Source organism: Moschus berezovskii, chromosome 11 (genome assembly GCF_049115385.1).
Source record: "Moschus berezovskii isolate FMDL1 chromosome 11, NW_MosBer_1.0, whole genome shotgun sequence".
Taxonomy (NCBI): Eukaryota; Metazoa; Chordata; class Mammalia; order Artiodactyla; family Moschidae; genus Moschus; species Moschus berezovskii.
This window is the reverse complement of record NC_142470.1, coordinates 39,538,376-39,557,985: the sequence shown is the minus strand read 5'-3', so window position 1 is coordinate 39,557,985 and position 19,610 is coordinate 39,538,376. Positions and strand designations below refer to the sequence as shown.

General features: G+C 42.2%; 1 protein-coding gene across 1 annotated transcript in view; it reads left to right on the top strand.

Annotated features, from left to right (window-relative positions):
- The window catches only part of ANTXR1 (ANTXR cell adhesion molecule 1), a 266,648-nt gene that overhangs the window by 153,563 nt on the left and 93,475 nt on the right, over window positions 1-19,610 (top strand). The window contains exon 13 of the mRNA XM_055400577.2: window positions 5,154-5,249. Within this exon, the coding sequence (XP_055256552.1) occupies window positions 5,154-5,249 (96 nt within the window). The remainder of the gene's footprint in view (window positions 1-5,153; window positions 5,250-19,610) is intronic.

The window sequence follows — 19,610 nt, the reverse complement described above, 5'->3', positions numbered from 1 at the left end:
GGCAAAACCAACCAATATAATACTGTAAAATAATTAGCCTCCAATTAAAAAAAAATCTCCCACAAAAAAAAAAAGAAACAAATCTGATCACATTACCTTTGGGTTGAAACCACTCAGTCTCAAGATAAAAGTCACGCTCTTGGCTTGGCCTCTGACAGGGGAGATCCCACCTCTCTTCTACCCCCACAATAGGCACTTTGCGTTTGCTTTCTCTGCAAGAATGCCAAGCTCTCCTTCACCCTGCAGGGTGAGAGTCTATTGTCACCCTCTCTGACTAGTGAGGGCTAGTTCCAGGCACTTGGTTCTTAGCATCTGCTGAGAACAGTAGCCTGCTGGTTCAACCTGTAGACTGTGAAAGAAAATGGCTCAGCTTTTTTGAAATTTATCTTATTGACATACAGCTGATTTACAATGTGTTAATTTCTGCTATACAGAAAAGTGATTCAGGTTTACATATATAGAGAGAGATATATACAGAGATATATTATATGTATAGGTAGAATCAGAGAAGGCAATGGCAAGCCACTCCAGTACTCTTGCCTAGAAAATCGCAGGGACAGAGGAGCCTGGTGGGCTGCAGTCCATGGGGTCGCTACTAGTCGGACACGACTGAGCGACTTCATTTTCACTTTTCACTTTCACACATTGGAGAAGGAAATGGCAGCCCACTCCAGTGTTCTTGCCTGGAGAATCCCAGGGATGGCGGAGCCTGGTCCGCTGCCTTCTATGGGGTCGCACAGAGTCGGACACGAGTGAAGCGACTTAGCAGCAGCAGCAGCAGATACATAAATATATGCATTCTTTTTCATATTCTTTTCCATTACAGTTTATCACAGGATATTGAATAAAGTTCCCTGTGCCATACAGTAGGACCTTGTTGTCTATTCATTCTCTATATAATCATTTGCATCTGCTAATCTCAATCTTCCACCCCATCCCTCCCCCACTCCCCTCCCCCATGGCAACCACAAGTCTGTTCTCTATGTCTGAGTCTGTTTCTGTTTCATAGATAAGTTCCTTTGTGTCACTTTTTGATTTGACATATAAGTGATATAGGATGGTATTTGTCTTTCTCTGTCTGACTTACATTACTTAGTATGATCATCTCTACGCCCATCCGTGTTACTGCGAATGGAACTATTTCGTTCCTTATGGCTGAGTAGCATTCTATCATATGTTTGTACCACATTTTCTTTATCCATTCATCTGTTGATGGACATTTAGGTTGTTTCTTTTTTTTTTAATTTTTATTTAATAAATGGTACAAAGCACAATGCCAAAAACATTAACAGTTAAAATTTCACCAAATGACAAAAATACTATAGAATACACAGTTGTAGAAAGCTACATTTAGTTATTTTACAACTGCCTCAAGCAGCAAAAAGAAAAAAAAGCCAATGACATACCTAAGTTATCCCTCTCTCAAAATAATGCCATTTATGTTATAAACCATGAGCATCCCATCAAAAGGCGGGAACTGCTTTTGTTAATTCATATATATATATATGTATATATGACTGTATCACTTTGCTATACAGCTGAAACAGTTTGTTTCATCTGTATAGGTTGTTTCTTGATCTTACCAAATGGCCCAGTCTTAAATTCTGATTTTTCCCTGTGAACTTGGACGCGGTTCTTTTCCTGTGTTTGCTTCAGTATTTTTATCTGTAGAATGGGAAGCATAATATTATTGAATTCATAAGGTTGTTAATGAGAATTTAGTGAACTGACACATGGAAAGGATGTTAGTACGTAGAATGGACAGTCCCTGGCACATACTAAGTATGCAGTATTAGCTGTACTAATGACAGGTATTATTATTGTCATTACATTATTACTATTGCCCCAGAATGTAAGCTTTAAGAATTGAGACTGTCTGCATAGTTCACTGCCTGGCACATAAAAGGAGCTGCATGGGATTCACAGGTATAGGAGAATGAATGGTGGTTACTGGTGAGGGGAGGGGTAACAGAGGAGGGAGGGAGTGGGAGGTGCAAATACTCATGGAAGATAAGATCAAGGATGTATTATCAACACAGAGAGTATAGCCAACATTTTGTAATAACTGTAAATGGAAAGTAAACCTTCAAAATTGGGTAACAGTTTTAAAATTTTTAAATAAAACCGATCCAACAAATTAACAAGTAAAAGGTGCTGTGTGTACAACTGTTGAATGGCACACAGCCCCCTGCGTATGGGTAACGGTTGTAACATGTGCCTCAGCAGACTGTGAAAACCCTGGCTTTCCCTAATTAGTCCTTACCCCAGAGATCCACTCAGTGGACACAAGACAGACCCACCGTAAACGTTTGCTGAATGAATCCATGAATGAACCGCTGAGGTTCATGTTCATGCAAGTGTTGTCTCCTTATAAAACACCAGTCTCGGGTCTAAGTTTACCAAAAATGCACGCCCTTTGTTTGACGGTGACTCTTTTTGCACTGGATGTTTGTATATAATGGTTGCTGGAAGATCTTGAAAACCTGGCAGTGCATTTGGGGGATTTATTGGGGGCTGCATCAATCCCTTCAGGACCTCCTACCCTGCTGCATTTCCTCTTCCCCAGCATCCCCAGTGTACTTGCCCCTGCCTGAATCCCACGCTGTCTTCCTCCACTACAGCAGGGAGGCCTGGGGCTGGGTAGTGTCAGACCAAACCTGGCCAGAGGCAGGCCACATAGAGCTTTGTCTGAATCCAGGAAATCTTCTTCCAGTACTGAAGCCTTCTGTCTTCCCATCTGGGCCCGGTCCTTCACCCTCCCCACTTCATAGGAAACGGTCTCCTTTTTCCAGAAGGAAATTTTTTAAAATCCCCCAAATACATCAGCCTTTCTGCTTCAGTTCCTTTGTCTAGAGTGAGAATTAAATCAGAAGAGGAGAGACTGCGTATAATGTGAATACATGTAGTCTGTAGTCTTTACTAAATTATAACTTAATACTGAAATACCAAAGGTTTATAAGCCTTGCAGTAACAAAATTACTTATTATTCTGAGTGCAAACAGATTTATGATGTGAAATGGCCACCATATTTGCTGGCCATGTGGAAACAGAGAGGGTGAGTTACAGCTCAGTGTCTGGCTTGATGGCTTCCAAATCTCTCATCCAGTCATGTCTGCTTTCATCTTGCAATTCATTTTCTCCTCATGTCAGTGCAATGAGGCAGGTGAGGTTTAGTGTCTCCATTTTATGGGCATGGAATGTAGGATGGAAAGATCAAGAGGGTTGTCTTTGACTAACAGTAATTCTGAAAAATGTACATCATTTCTTTGTATCTTCCAGGAGAGCATCATTTTCTGCTGTAGCTCATGAATAAATGTGGTCCAGGAGCATCCTCTGGCCACTGTGCCCTCTCCCCACCCACCGCCCAGCCCTGCACCTGCACTTGTGAGGTGCAGCTCCCTCGGGGACAATAGGGCATTCCCAAGCCTTGGCTTGGTGGGAGTCAAACGTTTAGTTCCCTGGCTTTTGGGTCAAAGACATTCCACAGAGTAAGAGATGCCTTTGAACAGCTTCCAGTAGCCCCTGATGAGCACTCAGAGTAAGAGTGAGTCACACCCCAGCTCTGCCATTAACCTACTGTGTAACCTCGGACAGGCCACACAGCCTTCCGGCTCTGGAAATGGTGGGGAGGGAGCAGCTTTGAGAACCTGGTCACACTGTGAACAGCTTCCCATGAAGTCATGTGCCCTAAAGTTCATGAGTGTCATTTTGGGAAGGTGACACCTTCCATCCAGCTGAGCCCGTCTGTGTACCCCACAGGTCCACCAACCCAGGGTGAGAGCCCCAGGGTCACCTGAGTGCTCACACCAAACAGAGGATCCCCAAGTGCAGATTTTCAAAATACAACTTCAGGAGTTTATTTTCTCATTATGCAATGTTAAGAAGGGAAAAGAACAAAGATAGATTTTTTTTTTAATTACCATTAACCCACTACCCACAAAACCACCATTAATATTTTAGTAAATATCCCTCAGTCTCTCTCTCACTCTTGACACATATACATAATTTCACTCTTTATATCAGGGGTGTTTTCTTAGGTCATTTAGATATTACTTGCAAACATAATGTCTACAGAGTAACTGACCACAGGGTGGTTCTATAATGTATTATTAGTCATTCTTTGTTAAACATTTAGGTTGCTTTCCTTTATTATCATCATCATCATCATTATCTGTGCAAACATACCTGATTTTCCCAGGGAGGTTCTAAAAGTAGAAGTGCCAGCTGTATTCAGAAGGGGTACCCATGACAATTAATACCTGTGACAACTTGTCTCTAACCCCTAGCTCCAAACATTGTGCCCCCTTGCATTCCCAGTAGTTGGGAGGGAAGGTAGGGAGATGGAGGGCACTTAAATCTGCCTCTTTGAACCAGCAGCCTCAGAATACTGACACCCAGTCAATGAGATCTCTGCTGCTAAAAGTTAACCATCTCAGGCCACGGCAGCTGTCATTTTGGGGACTGGCCTAGGCGTGTTTGGAAGTGGGCATAATTTGTCTTGGCTGCCTGTCTCACTGGATCTGACAGCAGCATTGACTCAGCCACCACACCCCTGTCCTCCCAGGGTCAGCAGCAGCTGCTTTGCCCTCCATACCCTGGAATCCCTTTGCCCTTTATCACATCTCATCTGTGGACTCTAGTCTTTGCTCATGAATCTGTTACATGCACATGTGAGAAACAGGTTCAGGGGAGCAGACTGTGTCCTGAGAACTGTCCTGAGTCCAGCCCAGGTGGTGACAGGAACAGCAGATCCAGGGAGCAGGAAACTGTCACCGGGCAGAGGGTGATGGTTCGCAGGCAGGTAGGGAGTGGCAGGCCTTCTCAGCGCCCAGATGCATGAGCAGCCATCTGCTCTGTCTCTTGCAGGATTGGTCCTTCCGGTTGTTGTTCAAAGAGAAGAACAGGGCCTCCCTGAAAAGAGGAATCCGTTTCTCATGAGAATTGACTACATAGAGTGTGTTGCCCAAAATGCTGGACAGAGTCTCAGCCATTTGCTTAGTGAGCTGTGCTCTTCTCCAGGCCTTAAATCTGCATATTGAGGGTGGGAGTGTGGGGCGGGGGGACAACAGCTGTTGGCTTGCCCCATCCCAGCTCTGTGCTGGTTGCACGCATAGCCAGTCCCACTGCTGACCACCCTCTCTCTTGGCCCACAGTCCGATGGCTCCATCCTGGCGATCGCCCTGCTGATCCTGTTCCTACTGTTGGCCCTGGCTCTTCTCTGGTGGTTCTGGCCCCTCTGCTGCACTGTGGTAAGTGACGCAACCTCCTCCCCGACCTTGGGCCTCTGGCCACTCAAAGCGAAGACTGACACAAAGTTAACAGTACCATAAGCAAGGAAAGGGCAATAAGAAAATGTGTAAGTAATTAAGAATAAATCTAGCATTTTTTGGTACAATTAATACAAAATTGGCAAAATCTAACACAGTCAATAAAACTGAGTCATTAGGCGTTCGAATGGGTTAGGGAGTGAGTTTGCCAGTGGACATGCTATTTGGGAAGAACAGCTGGAGAGCTTGCTCTGGGTCCAGTGCCTAGGAAGGATTAGCAGAATACTGTAAATGATGAGGCTTAGTTGATATGTAACCAATACACATGAATGTGTGTGTGTTTGGTACATGTGCATGTGTGCACACACATACACACACGTATTTGTTGAGTTGCACCAACTGATACTCTTCCAAAGCCAACTTGGTCTTAGCAACTTGTCAGCTCATCCGAGAAAGTGACTTAGGCCTCTATTTTTAACAATACAGAGTGGCACCTACCTTTTATAGCTTGCACCTGGGCTTCCTGGGTGGCACTAGTGGTAAAGAACCCACCTGCCAATGCAGGGGACATAAGAGATTTGGGTTCAATCCCTGGGTCAGGAAGATCCCCTGGAGGAGGGCATGATAATCCACTCTAGTATTCTTGCCTAGGAAATTCTATGGACAGAGGAGCCTAGTGGGCTACAGTTCATGGGGTCACAAAAGAGTCAGACAGGATTTACTGACTAAACAACAGCAACAATAAATTTCTATTCCCTGGCCCAGAGACCCAAACAAAAGGAAAAGCCCAAACAACATAATATTCAAATGAAGAAAAACATTAGGTCTCACAGGTCTAGTTCTAGCACGTACCCTGCCTTCTTGCACAGTCAGAGCATGCACTGTAAAGCCAGGTAGGTTTGAATCAGTGCTGCTCTGCTGCTGCAGCAACTTTCATTCCCTGGATTTCAGTCCTTCTATGATCAGCCCAGGAGGGGAAAACAGATGATGAGACTCTCCAGGCCAGTTTTTCTTCACTTTATCTCTGGAATCCCAGCATTTAAGCACACAACACAAAGCTCCTAAAATCTATGTGTGGAAATACCCTGGTGTTCCCATGGTTAACACTGCACTTCTAGTGCAGGGGGCACAGGTTCAATCCCTGCCCAAGGAACTAAGGTTCCACAAGCTGCAGAGTACAGCAAAAAAAAAAAAAAAATTGTTTTTTTTTAATTCTGTGTGAAGAACGGAAACCAAAGACTCACAGAGCACTAGACTTAACTGAAGGAGGAAATGTCTTCAAATGACATCTTAAGGAGTTGGGAAATGAATGAAACAAGAAATTCAGCCAGGATATGGATCCATGTGGCAAGGATTTCTGGAAAGTAAAGCCTTTGCACCAACAGAAGCCTCTGGTGTAGACGGGAAAAGATGACTTTTAGCAGACAAGAATGTGTAGTGGGGAGGGACTCCAGACAGGTGCAAATCTTGGGTCAATTAGTGTAATCCAGGCTGGAGTGATTTCACCAAGATTTTAAGCTGTCTCAGCCCCGGCAGCCTCAAAAGTTAAATGTTTAAATACTTAAGGCTGCACAACCATTTTATTTTGAAGGTTTAAAAAAAAAAAAAAATGAGCCAGCCACAGTGCTCTGTATAGCGGTTCCGAAATATACACATTTCCAAGTCTGGAATTCTGGAGGGGCTCTTAAAGAAGGGGTGGCTGGTGGTGGTATTGGTGGCAGCCCAAAGTGAACACCAGGGCTTCTGTTATAGTAGGCATCACCTTTGTTCACTGAGTCCCTTTAATTGTTAAAAACTGTTACTTCTGAGTGAGGGCAGCTAGAAACAATAAAACAGCCAAGCAGTTTTATGACTTACTTGCTGTGCGATCTTGAGCAAGTTACTTAACCACTCTGTCCCCCAGTTTCCTCATTTGTATACCGAGGACAATGAGCGCTCTGACCTCATAGGTAGATAGTGAAAATTAAAGGATCGTAAATATGTATATCTATATCTGTATAGATATATATGTATATGTGTATATATACTACTTGAAACAGTTCCTTGTATTATTTTTAGTAACAATAATTGATATTATTATTTTAAAATAGTTACTATAATAAGAATACATAACTGTACCATATGGCATTCAATTTATGTTGGTGAGGAATGTCTCTTTTTTTCCAGTTTTATTGAGATATAATTGACATATAACATTTTTTAAGTTTACAGTATACAACTTAAGGATTTGATACATGTATTGCACAAAGTTTACCACAACAAACAGCGATTACCCCACATAGTTACACACTTTTTCCTTTGTGATAAGAACTTCTAAGGACTACTTTCTTGGCAGTGGTGGTGGTATTATTCACTAAGTCATGTCCAACTCTTTTGTGAGCCCAGGGACTATAGCCCGCCAGGCTCCTCTGTCCAGAGGATTTCCCAGGCAAGAATACTGGAGTGGGTTGCCATTTCCTTCATCCAGGGGATCTTCCCCACCCAGGGATCAATCCCATGTCTCCTGCACTGGCGTATGAATTCTTTACCACTGAGCCACCAGGGAAGTCCAAGAACTCCTTTTTAGCAACTGTTAAATGGACAGTACAGTAGTCTAAACTGTAGACATCAGGTCTTACATTACAACTCCAGAGCTTATTTATCTTAGAACTAACTGGAAATTTGTACATCTTGACTCCCTTCACTCAGTTCCTCTACCCTCAAACCTGTACCCCAACCCCTGCCTCTGGCAATCACAAACCTGATCTGCTTTTATGAATTTGGTTCTTCTAAATTCCACGTGTGGGATCAAACAGTATTTGTCTTACTCTGCCCGACTTACTTCACTTAGTGTAATGTCCTCAAAGTCCATGTTGTCACAAATGAAAGGATTTCCTTCTTCTTTATGGCTGAATAGTATTTCACTGTATACGCACATCACACCTTCTCTATCCATTCATCCTTCATAGGTCGTTTCCATGTCTTGGCTATTATAAATAAGGTTGTAATGAACACGAGGCTGCTGGTACTTCTTTGGGATAGTAATTTTGTTTCCTAAAAGTGGAATTGCTGGGTCATGGTAGTTCTATTTCTAATTTTTTGAGGAACTTCCATACTGTTTTCCACTGTGGCTATACCAGTTTATGTTCCCATGAATGGTTTATAAGGATTTCCACCAACCCTTGTTATTGTCTTTTTGATGATAACCATCCTAACAGGCATGAGATGATATCTTATTGTGGTTTTATTTTCCAGGAAAATGTCTCTTAATTAACAGCTTTCATTATTGGGAGCAGGATTACATAAGGCCAGATTGTTTTGCAATATTCAAAATATTTTTCAACGATTCTATCTGGTTAAGCCTATGTTGCTTTGGAAGACAGCCAAAAGTCTTAATGCAGTCTGATTTTGTAAGTCCTGAAGGCTTTCTTTGCAAGGGGAAGATCTTAGAGATTGATTTCCCTGTTTGTGAGGTCTATAGAAACTGCCCTCACAGCTATTTCTGAAAGCTGTCCGGGGCTGACACTTGGTGTACCCCCAAAATTGCTTCTTGATCACTGGCTTCCTTCATGAATGGTGATGTTCTGAGGGGGATGGGATAAAGTCATGTGTTTTCTGAAGGGAGTATACAGGAAGGAGGGCACTCATCATCTCCTGCCTCCCTAGGAGGCAGAATGCAGGAAGTTTCTCTCCCTTGTTTGACAGCACCCCCTCCCCACAGTCTGGGGCTGACAGAGGGCATCCTTGTAACTGATGGTCCTGAAACCTTCCGTTGTCCTTCTCTCTGCCCTGCCTCGAGTGTGAGGAATGCCTCATGACCTGGTACCAAAGCCACATCTCAATGATGGAAAAGAACCAGAGAGCAGAAAGGGTCTGTAACATGAGGCGCCCATGAGGATTCTCTGCTGTGTCTTTCCTCTGTCTTCTGCACAGTTCTCTCTGGGAATGATATTTAAAGTATTTAACAACCCGCAAGGCCCCCCTATCCCAACTGAGCCAAACATTAACCCTTTAGTGGCCAGATATGAAGTGGGAATGGGGGTGATCCACAAAGTCCTGGAGGGTGGCAGGGGTAGAAGAGCAGGCAATTAGTTCACTCTTTACTCATCATAATGAACATTTTAAAAGTAATGACCAGGATGACCAGAGCAAGTGTATTGGTTACTACAAGCTGGCCCTCTGTAGAACTCAGCATCCTCTTGATTCTTGCTAGCCCCATCTGGAAGAAGAAATCTGAAGTGTGAGAGTGACTGGTGCTTCTCATTGCATTTTGCCTTTCTGAAAGGACCTTACTCCCATCTGGCTCTTATCTTCTGCCTAGATGAAACCTGGGTTAACTTCTTGCCCAAATAGCTGAGAATAGTCTATCAGTGGTGACCAATGGAGAGAGAATTTTTCCAGACCCTGGATCAAAACCTTTTAGTGTTTCCCAGCATGGACCTCAATATCCCCAGGTAAACCTTTGATTTCTAAGATTCCTACCTTTATTCACTGGCACCAAAAACATTCCCATTGAAAGGGAGAGAGTCACTGGACTATGTAGCCTGGGTTTATTTGCAGTTGCAGAGAGGGAATTCAGGAGCCAATATTTTACCCCAAAATAGACAAGTAAATAGAGCCCTGCCTCAGTTCCAAGGGGCATTGTCAGAACCCTTTAAGTCATGCGATGACCATTCTATCTACTTATTAGTTGGTCCAATATTATTGAACTTTATCAATTGAACTTTAAAAAAAGGAAGGCCAAGAAATCTAAATAAGATGGTCATGAAAAAAGGGTTGAAATATATTGTAAGAGTGAAAAAGTCAACAATGAATCAGTGGTATTAGCAGTAAATGTCATCTAATATAGATGAAGAAAGTCTAGGTAACCCTGAGTGTCTACCATCATCCCAGCCAAGATGCAGCACCCTAACAAGAGCCTGCAGTCCAGCTAGGGAGGTAGCTTCATGTACACAGGGAAGGGCCATCGCCTCTGGTCTAAATTTCAGCAGGTCACCAGACACTGATCGATCCCTGATTAGTAGTGGGGACTTGACTCCTCCAAATCAAAAATCTCGGGATAGAATAAAAGCTTGCATGGTCTCTTAACCTATTGACCCCATGTTGCCACTCTCAGGAACACCCTCGATTCCGGAACTCCTTCTCCATCTGCCCTGCCCCCTTCCTACACCTGAACAGAACAATTGTTAAGTCTTCTTTCCTGCTCCCAAGATGCTGATCCCTTCAGAAAATAATTACCCAAGCACACTGATGAAGGAAGGGCACATTGATCGGTCCTTTGAATTGCTTAGCAAACCCTGACCTCATCCGTATGGAGCCCCAGATTTCACCCTCACAGACTCTTCTTCTCCTGGAGATGTCTATGCTACTTCTGGCCCTTTCAGTCTCAACAGTCAACCTGCTCTTCTGTCTCAGTGAAAAGATGGAAACCATCCTGTGAGGAAACCTTCCACTTCAAACAGACTTGTGTGCATCCTTCTCCAACATCCCTCCCTTCTCCGGATGCAGACTGGCCCCTCTCCCTCGCTTTCACTTATGTCTTTCATCCTGCCCTCCCCCACTCACCTCTGCCTATGGTATCTTCATCCTTTCCACCATCTTTCTCCCCGCTGCCTGCTGGCCTCCTTCAACCTTTACAAATGTGTCATAGCTTATTCCTCCTTCAAGCTGCCCTATTCCTTCTCCCTCTCTTTCATCTGAAAACTTCTCTGCAGAGCAGACTGTTCTTCCATTCACTCTTCAGCCTGCTGCACCCTGGGCTCCATCACCACTCTTTCTCTAGTCCATCCCTTGCAAGCCTGAACTCCCAGCCTGGAGTGCTCATTTCTCTTCCTACTCTAGTTCTTTCAGCAGTGAGCACTCTCTCCTTTCAACTCTCTCCCCTGCTGGCTGCTGCTGACTCTTCTGTCTCCTTCTGCTGCTGTTCACCTCTTGTTCTTTGAGACTGTCTTCAGCCTTCTCTACACATTGTCTCTGGCAATATCATGAACGCTCATGACTTCGGCTACAACGGATATGCTGATGGCTTCTCGATGTGGCCACCCATCTCTGGCCTTGGCTTCAAAAGATCAGGTCTATAGTATCAGGACCGAGTGGATTTCTCAAACATGGGTATCTCTACCCATCCTCACAACATGTCCCAATTAAACTTGTTGACCCCAGAACTGGTCTTCATCAATGGATATATCATCATCCTCTGAGCTGCCCAAACTAGAGAGAGCAGAGTGATTGCCAATGTCCTTTCTCTCTCTTCTTATCTTCTCTCACTTCGGAATTGTGTGTAGAGCATCCTCTTCTCTCACACCCCGTCTCATCTGGCACTTCTGTCCACATTCTCTGCCCCAGCCCTAGTATAATACCAAGAACTCAGGAGTTGCTTGACAAATAGTTTGGAATGAATGAAGGAGTGAATGGATGGATGTCATTGCCCTCGTCTAAGGTTCTGCATCTCCCACCTGAACTATTCCAATAACTTTCTAACTGCTCTTTTAGTCTACTGTCACTAGGTTTTTTTCTTTAAAAAAAATCAAAGAAACAGTTCATGATCCCACTCCCTTCCCTGCCCCAAATCCTCATGACTGTTCAGGTTCTCTAAAATAGACTTCAAATTCCTTGACTTGGCATGTGTAGACCCTTTCCAGTCTGGCCACAACCCCCTTCTCCAACCTCACCTCCTACCCTCCTCCCTGTGTGTACATGGACCCCCTAAGCACCCCGTGAGGGCTTCTTCAAGGCACCAACCATGCTGTTGTTACTGATTGTTTACTCGTCAGTCTTTCCCTATACACATAAGCTGTTGGAAGCCAGGAGTGTAGTTTCGCAGACATTAACTGTGCCCAGTTCAAGACTATTACTTATAAATCTCAAAGTTCTTTGAGTAGCCAAATGGAAGGAGAGCAGTCTCCAGGCCCACTCTGTTCTCTGGGGCTCCTTGAACATACCATGTAGTTATTATTGATCTCTTTCTGTTGTTTCCACTTGCTGAAATATTCTCATCGTCTATCTATTCTGTCTACAATTCCTCTTTGAAGTCCTGCTCATGGTTACTCCATCTAACTGGTTTTCCTTGTTCCCACCTGGGAGAATTAGCTTCAGCTTTCCTTGGTTTTCCTAGAGCTTTTTTCACACATCTGTTAAAGCAGGGGTCCCCAACCCTCAGACCAGCACTGGTCAATGGCCTATTAGAACCGGGGCTGCACAGCAGGAGGTGAGCAGCAGGCAGGACAGTGAGGGAGGCTTCATCTATGTTTTTAGCCACTCCCTGTTGCTCACATTACCACCTGCGCTCTGCCTCCTGTCAGATCAGTGGCCGCATTGGATTCCTATAGGAGCGTGAACCTTAAATATGATGAGCTTGGATCATCACAGAACCATCCCTCCGACCCAGCCGTCCTTGGAAAAATTGTCTTCTGTGAAACCTGTCCCTGGTGCCAAAAAGATTGGGTACCACTGGACTAGAGAACTGTTTCATTCTAACACATCATTCATATATGTGTTCCTGTCACTATACAATGAACCCCTCCAGGGGAGGGAGAAACTAGTCACAGAAAATCATCCTACAAAGGAGTACAGTGCCTGGCATGTAATTCATATGTTTCCCAAACTAAACTAAAAAGCTAAATCATCTTGGGGATATACAAGGAACTCACAAACAGTGGAACTATAGGGCATGGTAGTCTCATGAGTGTTTGCATCATTATTATTAGGTTTCATAAATTACATGTCTGTTAACACATGGTTTTGTATGTATCAAACATTGCATATCAAAGCACATTTATATCTGCTTCTCAAATATAATCCTAGAAATGTGCCCATTTGATTGGAAGGTAAATGGGGTCAGGAGCCCTGAGCCAAAAGATCCTACTGTATTTTGCCAGATGAGAAAGTTCTGGAGCTTGGTTGCCTAACAACATGAATATACTTAACACTACTGAACTGTACACTTTAAAATGGTTAAGAGTAGGTTGTGCATTTTTTTTCTACAACTAGAAAGAAAGTAAGAGATCCTGCTGTGCTGTGCTCAGTCTCTCAATTGTGTCCAACTCTTTGCGACCCCATGAACTGTAGCCCACCAGGCTCCTCTGTCCATGGAACTCTCCAGACAAGAATACTGGAGTGGGTTGCCATTTCCTACTCCAAAGAGATCCTGCTAGAGAGTCGCAATTCTTCTGCAACCCAGCTAATTAAACCACACTATTTAGGTGAAATCAAATTGCTATATTTCTATTCAAATAATAGCAAATATTTTTATTCAGTTTGTTGGGAAAGGATTATGTGCTTGTATTGAGAATTTCTCTCAATATAAACAAAAGTCAGTTCCCTTTTGCTTTGCTTTGTTTTTAACGGCCTTGTAGGTATTTTATGAACAGTTTTTAAAGAATTATGTAAAGGATCATGTTTAATTCCCTTATTGAATTTCCAGGGTAGCTCAACAAATAAACCCCTTTGTCATCACCAGTGACAAATTCCAAGGGATGAAAACTAATCAGGAACTTGATATGCCTTAAATTGAAATAAAAATAAAGTCTTCAAATAATGCCCTCCACACCTTTAAGCATAATATTTAATTTTCAGGGCCAGACAACCAACCCTCACATCACCAAAGGGATTTACTGAAGTTTATTTAATAGAAACCTAACAAGTACAAGCAGCTCCTTAGCCAGGCGTTTTAGGCCTAGATTCATCGTGCTTTCTGGACCCCTTTCCAGCCTCCACCCACTCCCATCTGGACACGCCTTGCTCTGAAGCGTGCAAGATTACACAGAGCTCTGTCGTGGCCTGCCCTGCACCACAAGCCCCAAACGCCCAGTCTGTTGTCATCTCCACCTTGCCTTCATGGCTTCCCTCATCCCTGCGGGGCTGGCCTTGACACTTGCATGGGAACCCACCCACCACCATCCTCATGCCCCTGAGTGAGCTGGGAAGAGACGAGCTGTCATTAAAGACAACAGGGTTCCAATATGAGATCATCATCCATCAGTTAAAGGCAAATCTTTTAAATTCATTTCCTCATGTGAAAAATTAGAAAACTGGAACCTTATTGGCTCTAAGGTTGCTTCCTTTTATTCTCACCTAGTATAAGTGAATCTACTCCTCCCCTTCAACATGTCCTGGCCTGTGATCCTCAAATCTGGTTACACATCAAAATACGATGTAAGTAGTCAGTGGCAACATTTCTAAACAACATCCACCTAAGCTTCTTTTGACCCTGGAGCCCCTTCCCCTTGGCCTAGTCCTATCCCCACCCATTAACATACCAGCACCTAGAAGGACACTAGTCCTTCCCAAACACCTATAGACATACTGATGTCTGGAAGGGCACTAACATTCTGCCAAAGACTGGGAAACATAATACCAGAGAATGCTGAATTGGCTGAAAGTCATATTCCTGGTTTCCTAAGAATGGCCCCATTCCTGCCCTTCTTGAAGGGTATGTCAACACCAACAAGCTCAAACACACTGTGAACATCACCCCCCATTCTTGCTCAGTGTGTTTCCTGATGAGATCCACAGCCACTCCCCACGGCTAGAATCACCTTGCCCATAACCAAGGCAGATAAGATGCTCCTCTAAGCTTCAGGGAATCTGAATTCATGGATTTTTTTAAAACTGTCTCAGTTTTGCAGTGCCTGGCACATTGTCTACTGGAGACTAGGCATGGCTGTGTTTTTGAATTACCATGTAAGTCATTTGGGCTTTATCAACTGATGTTAAAATTCTTGCCCCCATTCTCTCTTGAGTTATGGATGAGTTTTGCCTTTGAAATAATTCCAGTCTTAGGGGAGATATGATGAAAGGCCAAGAATTATTTGAAATTTGAGTTCCAAATGCAAAAGACAAAAAAGTTGAGCTCATTTCTTTTAAAATGTCTTGTACTACATTCTAGATCAACACCCTTGGCAGTAGCCTTTACTAAACTTTTACAGTGTAAATTTATTGAATTCAAGCAGTACTTGGCCAGCTTTAATCAGCTGTGAGGTTTCTATTACATTTATACTGTTTGTATAGTAAGATTCATTTCTCTGTCATCAGCTAGTATCTCATACTTGCTGGACATTCTCCACTTTGCATTGCCTAGTTTCCCTTGGTTTCTTGATTTTAATTAGAAAGATATTTATTATAAGGTTAAGGAATCAGAATTGAAGTCTAGATTGTAAAAGCAAAAGAGCAAGCATCTCCTTCCATCCATGAGACTAAAGTATTTTGTTATATGGCTTTTGAGATCTCATTGGCATTTCTTCTATACATAGCTCTCCTGATGGCTTCTCCTCACACAGAACCTATGAGGTCAGTGAAAGTGAAAGTCGCTCAGTCATGTCCGACTCTTCGCGACCCATGGACTATATAGTCCATGGCATTCCCCAGGCCAGAATACTGCAGTGGGAAAGCCTTTTCCTTCTCCAGGGCATCTTTCCAACCCAGGGATCGAACTCAGGTCTCCCACATTGCAGGTGGATACTTTACCAGCTGAGCCACAAGAGAAGCCCAAGAATACTGGAGTGGGTAGCCTCTCCCTTCACTAGCAGATCTTCCCGACTCAGGAACGGAACCGGGGCCTCATTCGTCATAGGTGAATTCTATACTAAGTAAGCTGTAAGGCCAGGGAGGTAGCAAAAGAGTTGGAATTAAGGTATCAGTCCAGAAGTCCCATAATATGCGATGTTTTGAATCAAAAGCTCCAAATGATTTTAAGCATCTAAATACATTTTTTTGAGTTAACCCCTCTGAAGTGGTGTTAGTGATAAAGAACCTGCCTGCCAATGCAGGAGATGTAAGAGAAACAGATTCGATCCCTGGGTTGGGAAGATCCCCTGGAGAAGGAAATGGCAACCCACTCCAGTATTCTATGGGAGAATCCCATGGACAGGGGAGCCTGGCAGGCTACAGTCCATAGGGTTGAACAGAGCCAGACATGATTGAAGCAACTTAGCATGCCTCCTGAGCATGCAGGAGATAATCATTTGCAAAAAATCAATTACTCCAAGCTGGTGATACACTAGACCTCACAGCAAAATAAAAACAAAAAACTCCTGGAAAAAAATATATAATAAAAGTTTGTTTTAAGTGCATAACCAGGATCACAAGAAAACAGACATTTCCAGGGACAAAATAAAGAAGGTTCTGGAAATTAGGTGCTTAGCTGACCCTAAAACAGTGGTGATTTTCTAATCTCAATAACCTAGACATTTGGTTTCATAGCTTTACATAAGTCCATAGAAGTTTGAGAGTAGGACTGAATCTTCTGCCTACAGCTGAGACTTTGAGTAAAAGGATGGGCTATGAATTTGATGTGTGTGTGTGTGTGTGTGTGTGTGTGTGTCCCTAAAAATTCAAAACAACAACCTCTCAGTTTTAGAGTTCAAATATGTATTACTTGGGGTTCTATAAATTACAAACTAAGAGAAATGGATTCCCAGTTTAGAAGTACTTAGGAATCTGCAAAATGAAACTTGAATTCTCTCTGGCAGTCTGATCCCTTAGCTGAGTCTTCATAAGACTCCCGTAGGTAAATGCAAACTACACATGAGTTCACAATTGAAAATTACCCAAAACTCAAGGAATATTATTTCTCAGATTCCTTGGTGTTTTACTATCGTAGAAAGCACAAAAGACCAAAAACCAGTTGAGAAAGTCAGACCCTGTCATTTGTCTTTCCTGTGTTCTTTACAAAATTAACGATGGTTAAGTAGTAGGTACATCAAAAGTTCTCTAAATACCATTATTTCTCCCATAACTTGAAGGGTGTTTCTAAAAATGTCACTTCAAAAATTCAACAGCCATTTATGATTTAAAAAAACTTCATATAGGGAATATATCTCAACATAATAAACCTACAGCAAACATTATTTTCAGTGGAAAAACTGAAGCATTTCCTCTAAGATCAGGAAGAAGACAAGGGTGCCCATTCTCACTACTATTATTCAACATAGTTTTGAAAGTCCTAGTCACAGCAATCAAAGAAGAAAAAGAAATAAAAGGAATCCAGATTGGAAAAGAAGAAGCAAAACTCACTGTTTGCAGATGACATGACACTATACATAGAAAACCCTATAGATGCCACCAGAAAATTTCTAGGGCTAATCAATGAATATAGTAAAGTCACAGGATATAAAATTTATGCACAGAAATCCCCTGCATTCCTGTACACTAACAATGAAAACTCAGAACATGAAATTAAGGAAACAATCCCATTCACCATTTCAACAAAAAGACTAAAATACCTAGGGATAAATCTACCTAAAGAGACAAAAGACCCACATGCAGAAAACTGTAAGACACTGATGAAAGAAATCAAAAGGAATACAAACAGATGGACAAACTACCAATGGCATTTGTCATATAACTAAAACAAAAAAATTCCCAATTTATATGGAAACACAAAAGACCCTGAACAGCCAAAGCTATCTTGAGAAAGAAAAATGGAGCTGGAGAAATCAACCTTCCTGATTTAAGACTATATTACAAAGCTACAGTCATCAAGAGAGTATGGTGTTGACACAAAAACAAAAATATAGACCAATGGAACAAGACTGAAAGCTCAGAGATAAACCCCTGCACCTTTGGGCACCTTATCTCTGACAAAGGAGGCAAAAATATATAATGGAGAAAAGACCGCCTCTTCAGTCGGTGGTGCTGGGAAAACTGGACAGCCACATGTAAAAGAATGAAACAAGAATACTTCCTAACACCATACACAAAAATAAATTCAAAATGAATTAAAGACTTAAATGTAACGCCAAAAACTATAAACCTCTTAGAGAAAAACATAGGCAGTACACTCTTTGACATAAATCACAGAAAGATCCTCTTTGACTCTACTCCTAGCGTAATGGAAATAAAAACAAAAATAAATAAATAAATGAGACCTAATTAAACTTAAAAGCTTTTGCACAGCAAATGAAGAAATAAACAAGGTTAAAAGACAATCCTCAGAATGGGAGAAAATAATTACAAATCAAACAACTGACAAAGGATTAACCTCCAAAATAAATAAGCAGCTCATACAGCTCAATATCAGAAAAACAGCCCAATCAAAAAATGGGCAGAAGACCTAAACGTTTCTCCAAAGAAGACATACAGATGGCCAATAAACACATGAAAAGTTGCTCAGCATCACTAATTATTAGAGAAATGCACACCAGTCAGAATGGTCATCACCAAAAAATCTACAAATAAATGGTAGTGAGGATATAGAGAAAAGGGAACTCTCTTGCACAGTTGGTGGGAATATAAACTGATACAGCCACTATGGAAAACAGTGTGGAGATTCTTTAGAAAACTAGGAATAAAAAACTACCACACGACCCAGCAATCCCACTACAGGGCATAGACCCTGTTCAGTTCAGTTCAGTTCAGTTCAGTTCAGGTCAGTCGCTCAGTCATGTCCTACTCTCTGCGACCCCATGAATCACAGCACGCCAGGCCTCCCTGTCCATCACCAACTCCCGGAGTTCACTCAAACTCATGTCCACAGAGTCAGTGATGCCATCCAGCCATCTCATCCTCGAGACCCTGAGAAAACCATAATTGAAAAAGACACATGTACCCCCAGTATTCATTGCAGCACTATTTACAATAGCTGGGACGTGGAAGCAACCTAGACGTTCACTGACAGATGAATGGATAAGGAAGCTGTGGTACATATACACCACAGACTATTACAACCATAAAAAAGAATGGATTTGAGTCAGTTCTCATGAGTTCTAGAGCTTGTTATACAGAATGAAGCAAGTCAGAAAGAGAAAAACAAATATCATGTATTAACACATATATATGGAATCTAAGAAAATGGTATCAGTGAATCTATTTGCAGAGAAGGAATGGATATGCAGATATAGAGAACAGACTTATGGACACATATACACTATCATGTGTAGAATAGATAACTGGTGAGAAGTTGTCATATAACTCAGGGAGACCACCCTGTGATGACCTAGAGGACTGGGGGAGGGAAGGAGGTGATATATGTATATTGTGGCTGATTTGCGATGTAATATGGCAGAAACCATCACAATATTGTAAAGCAATTTTCCTCCAATTAAAAAATAAATTTAAAAATAAAAGCAAAATAATATGTTAAAATGTCAATTCCTTATGGAATTTTAGCCCCATGAAAGTAACAGCCTAGTGAGGGAAATAGGTTCAGAACAGAACATTCAAAATCTTCTAAAGTAACACATTTTTTAACATTAATAATACACTAAAATTTTCTAGCATTTTAAATGCTTTAAATTCTTAATTAAAGTAACGTGTGTGTTTTAGTCATTCACTCAGTCATGTCCAACTCTTTACAACCCCACAGACTGTAGCCCACCAGGCTCCTCTGTCCGTGGGATTCTCCAGGCAAGAATACTAGAGTGGGTT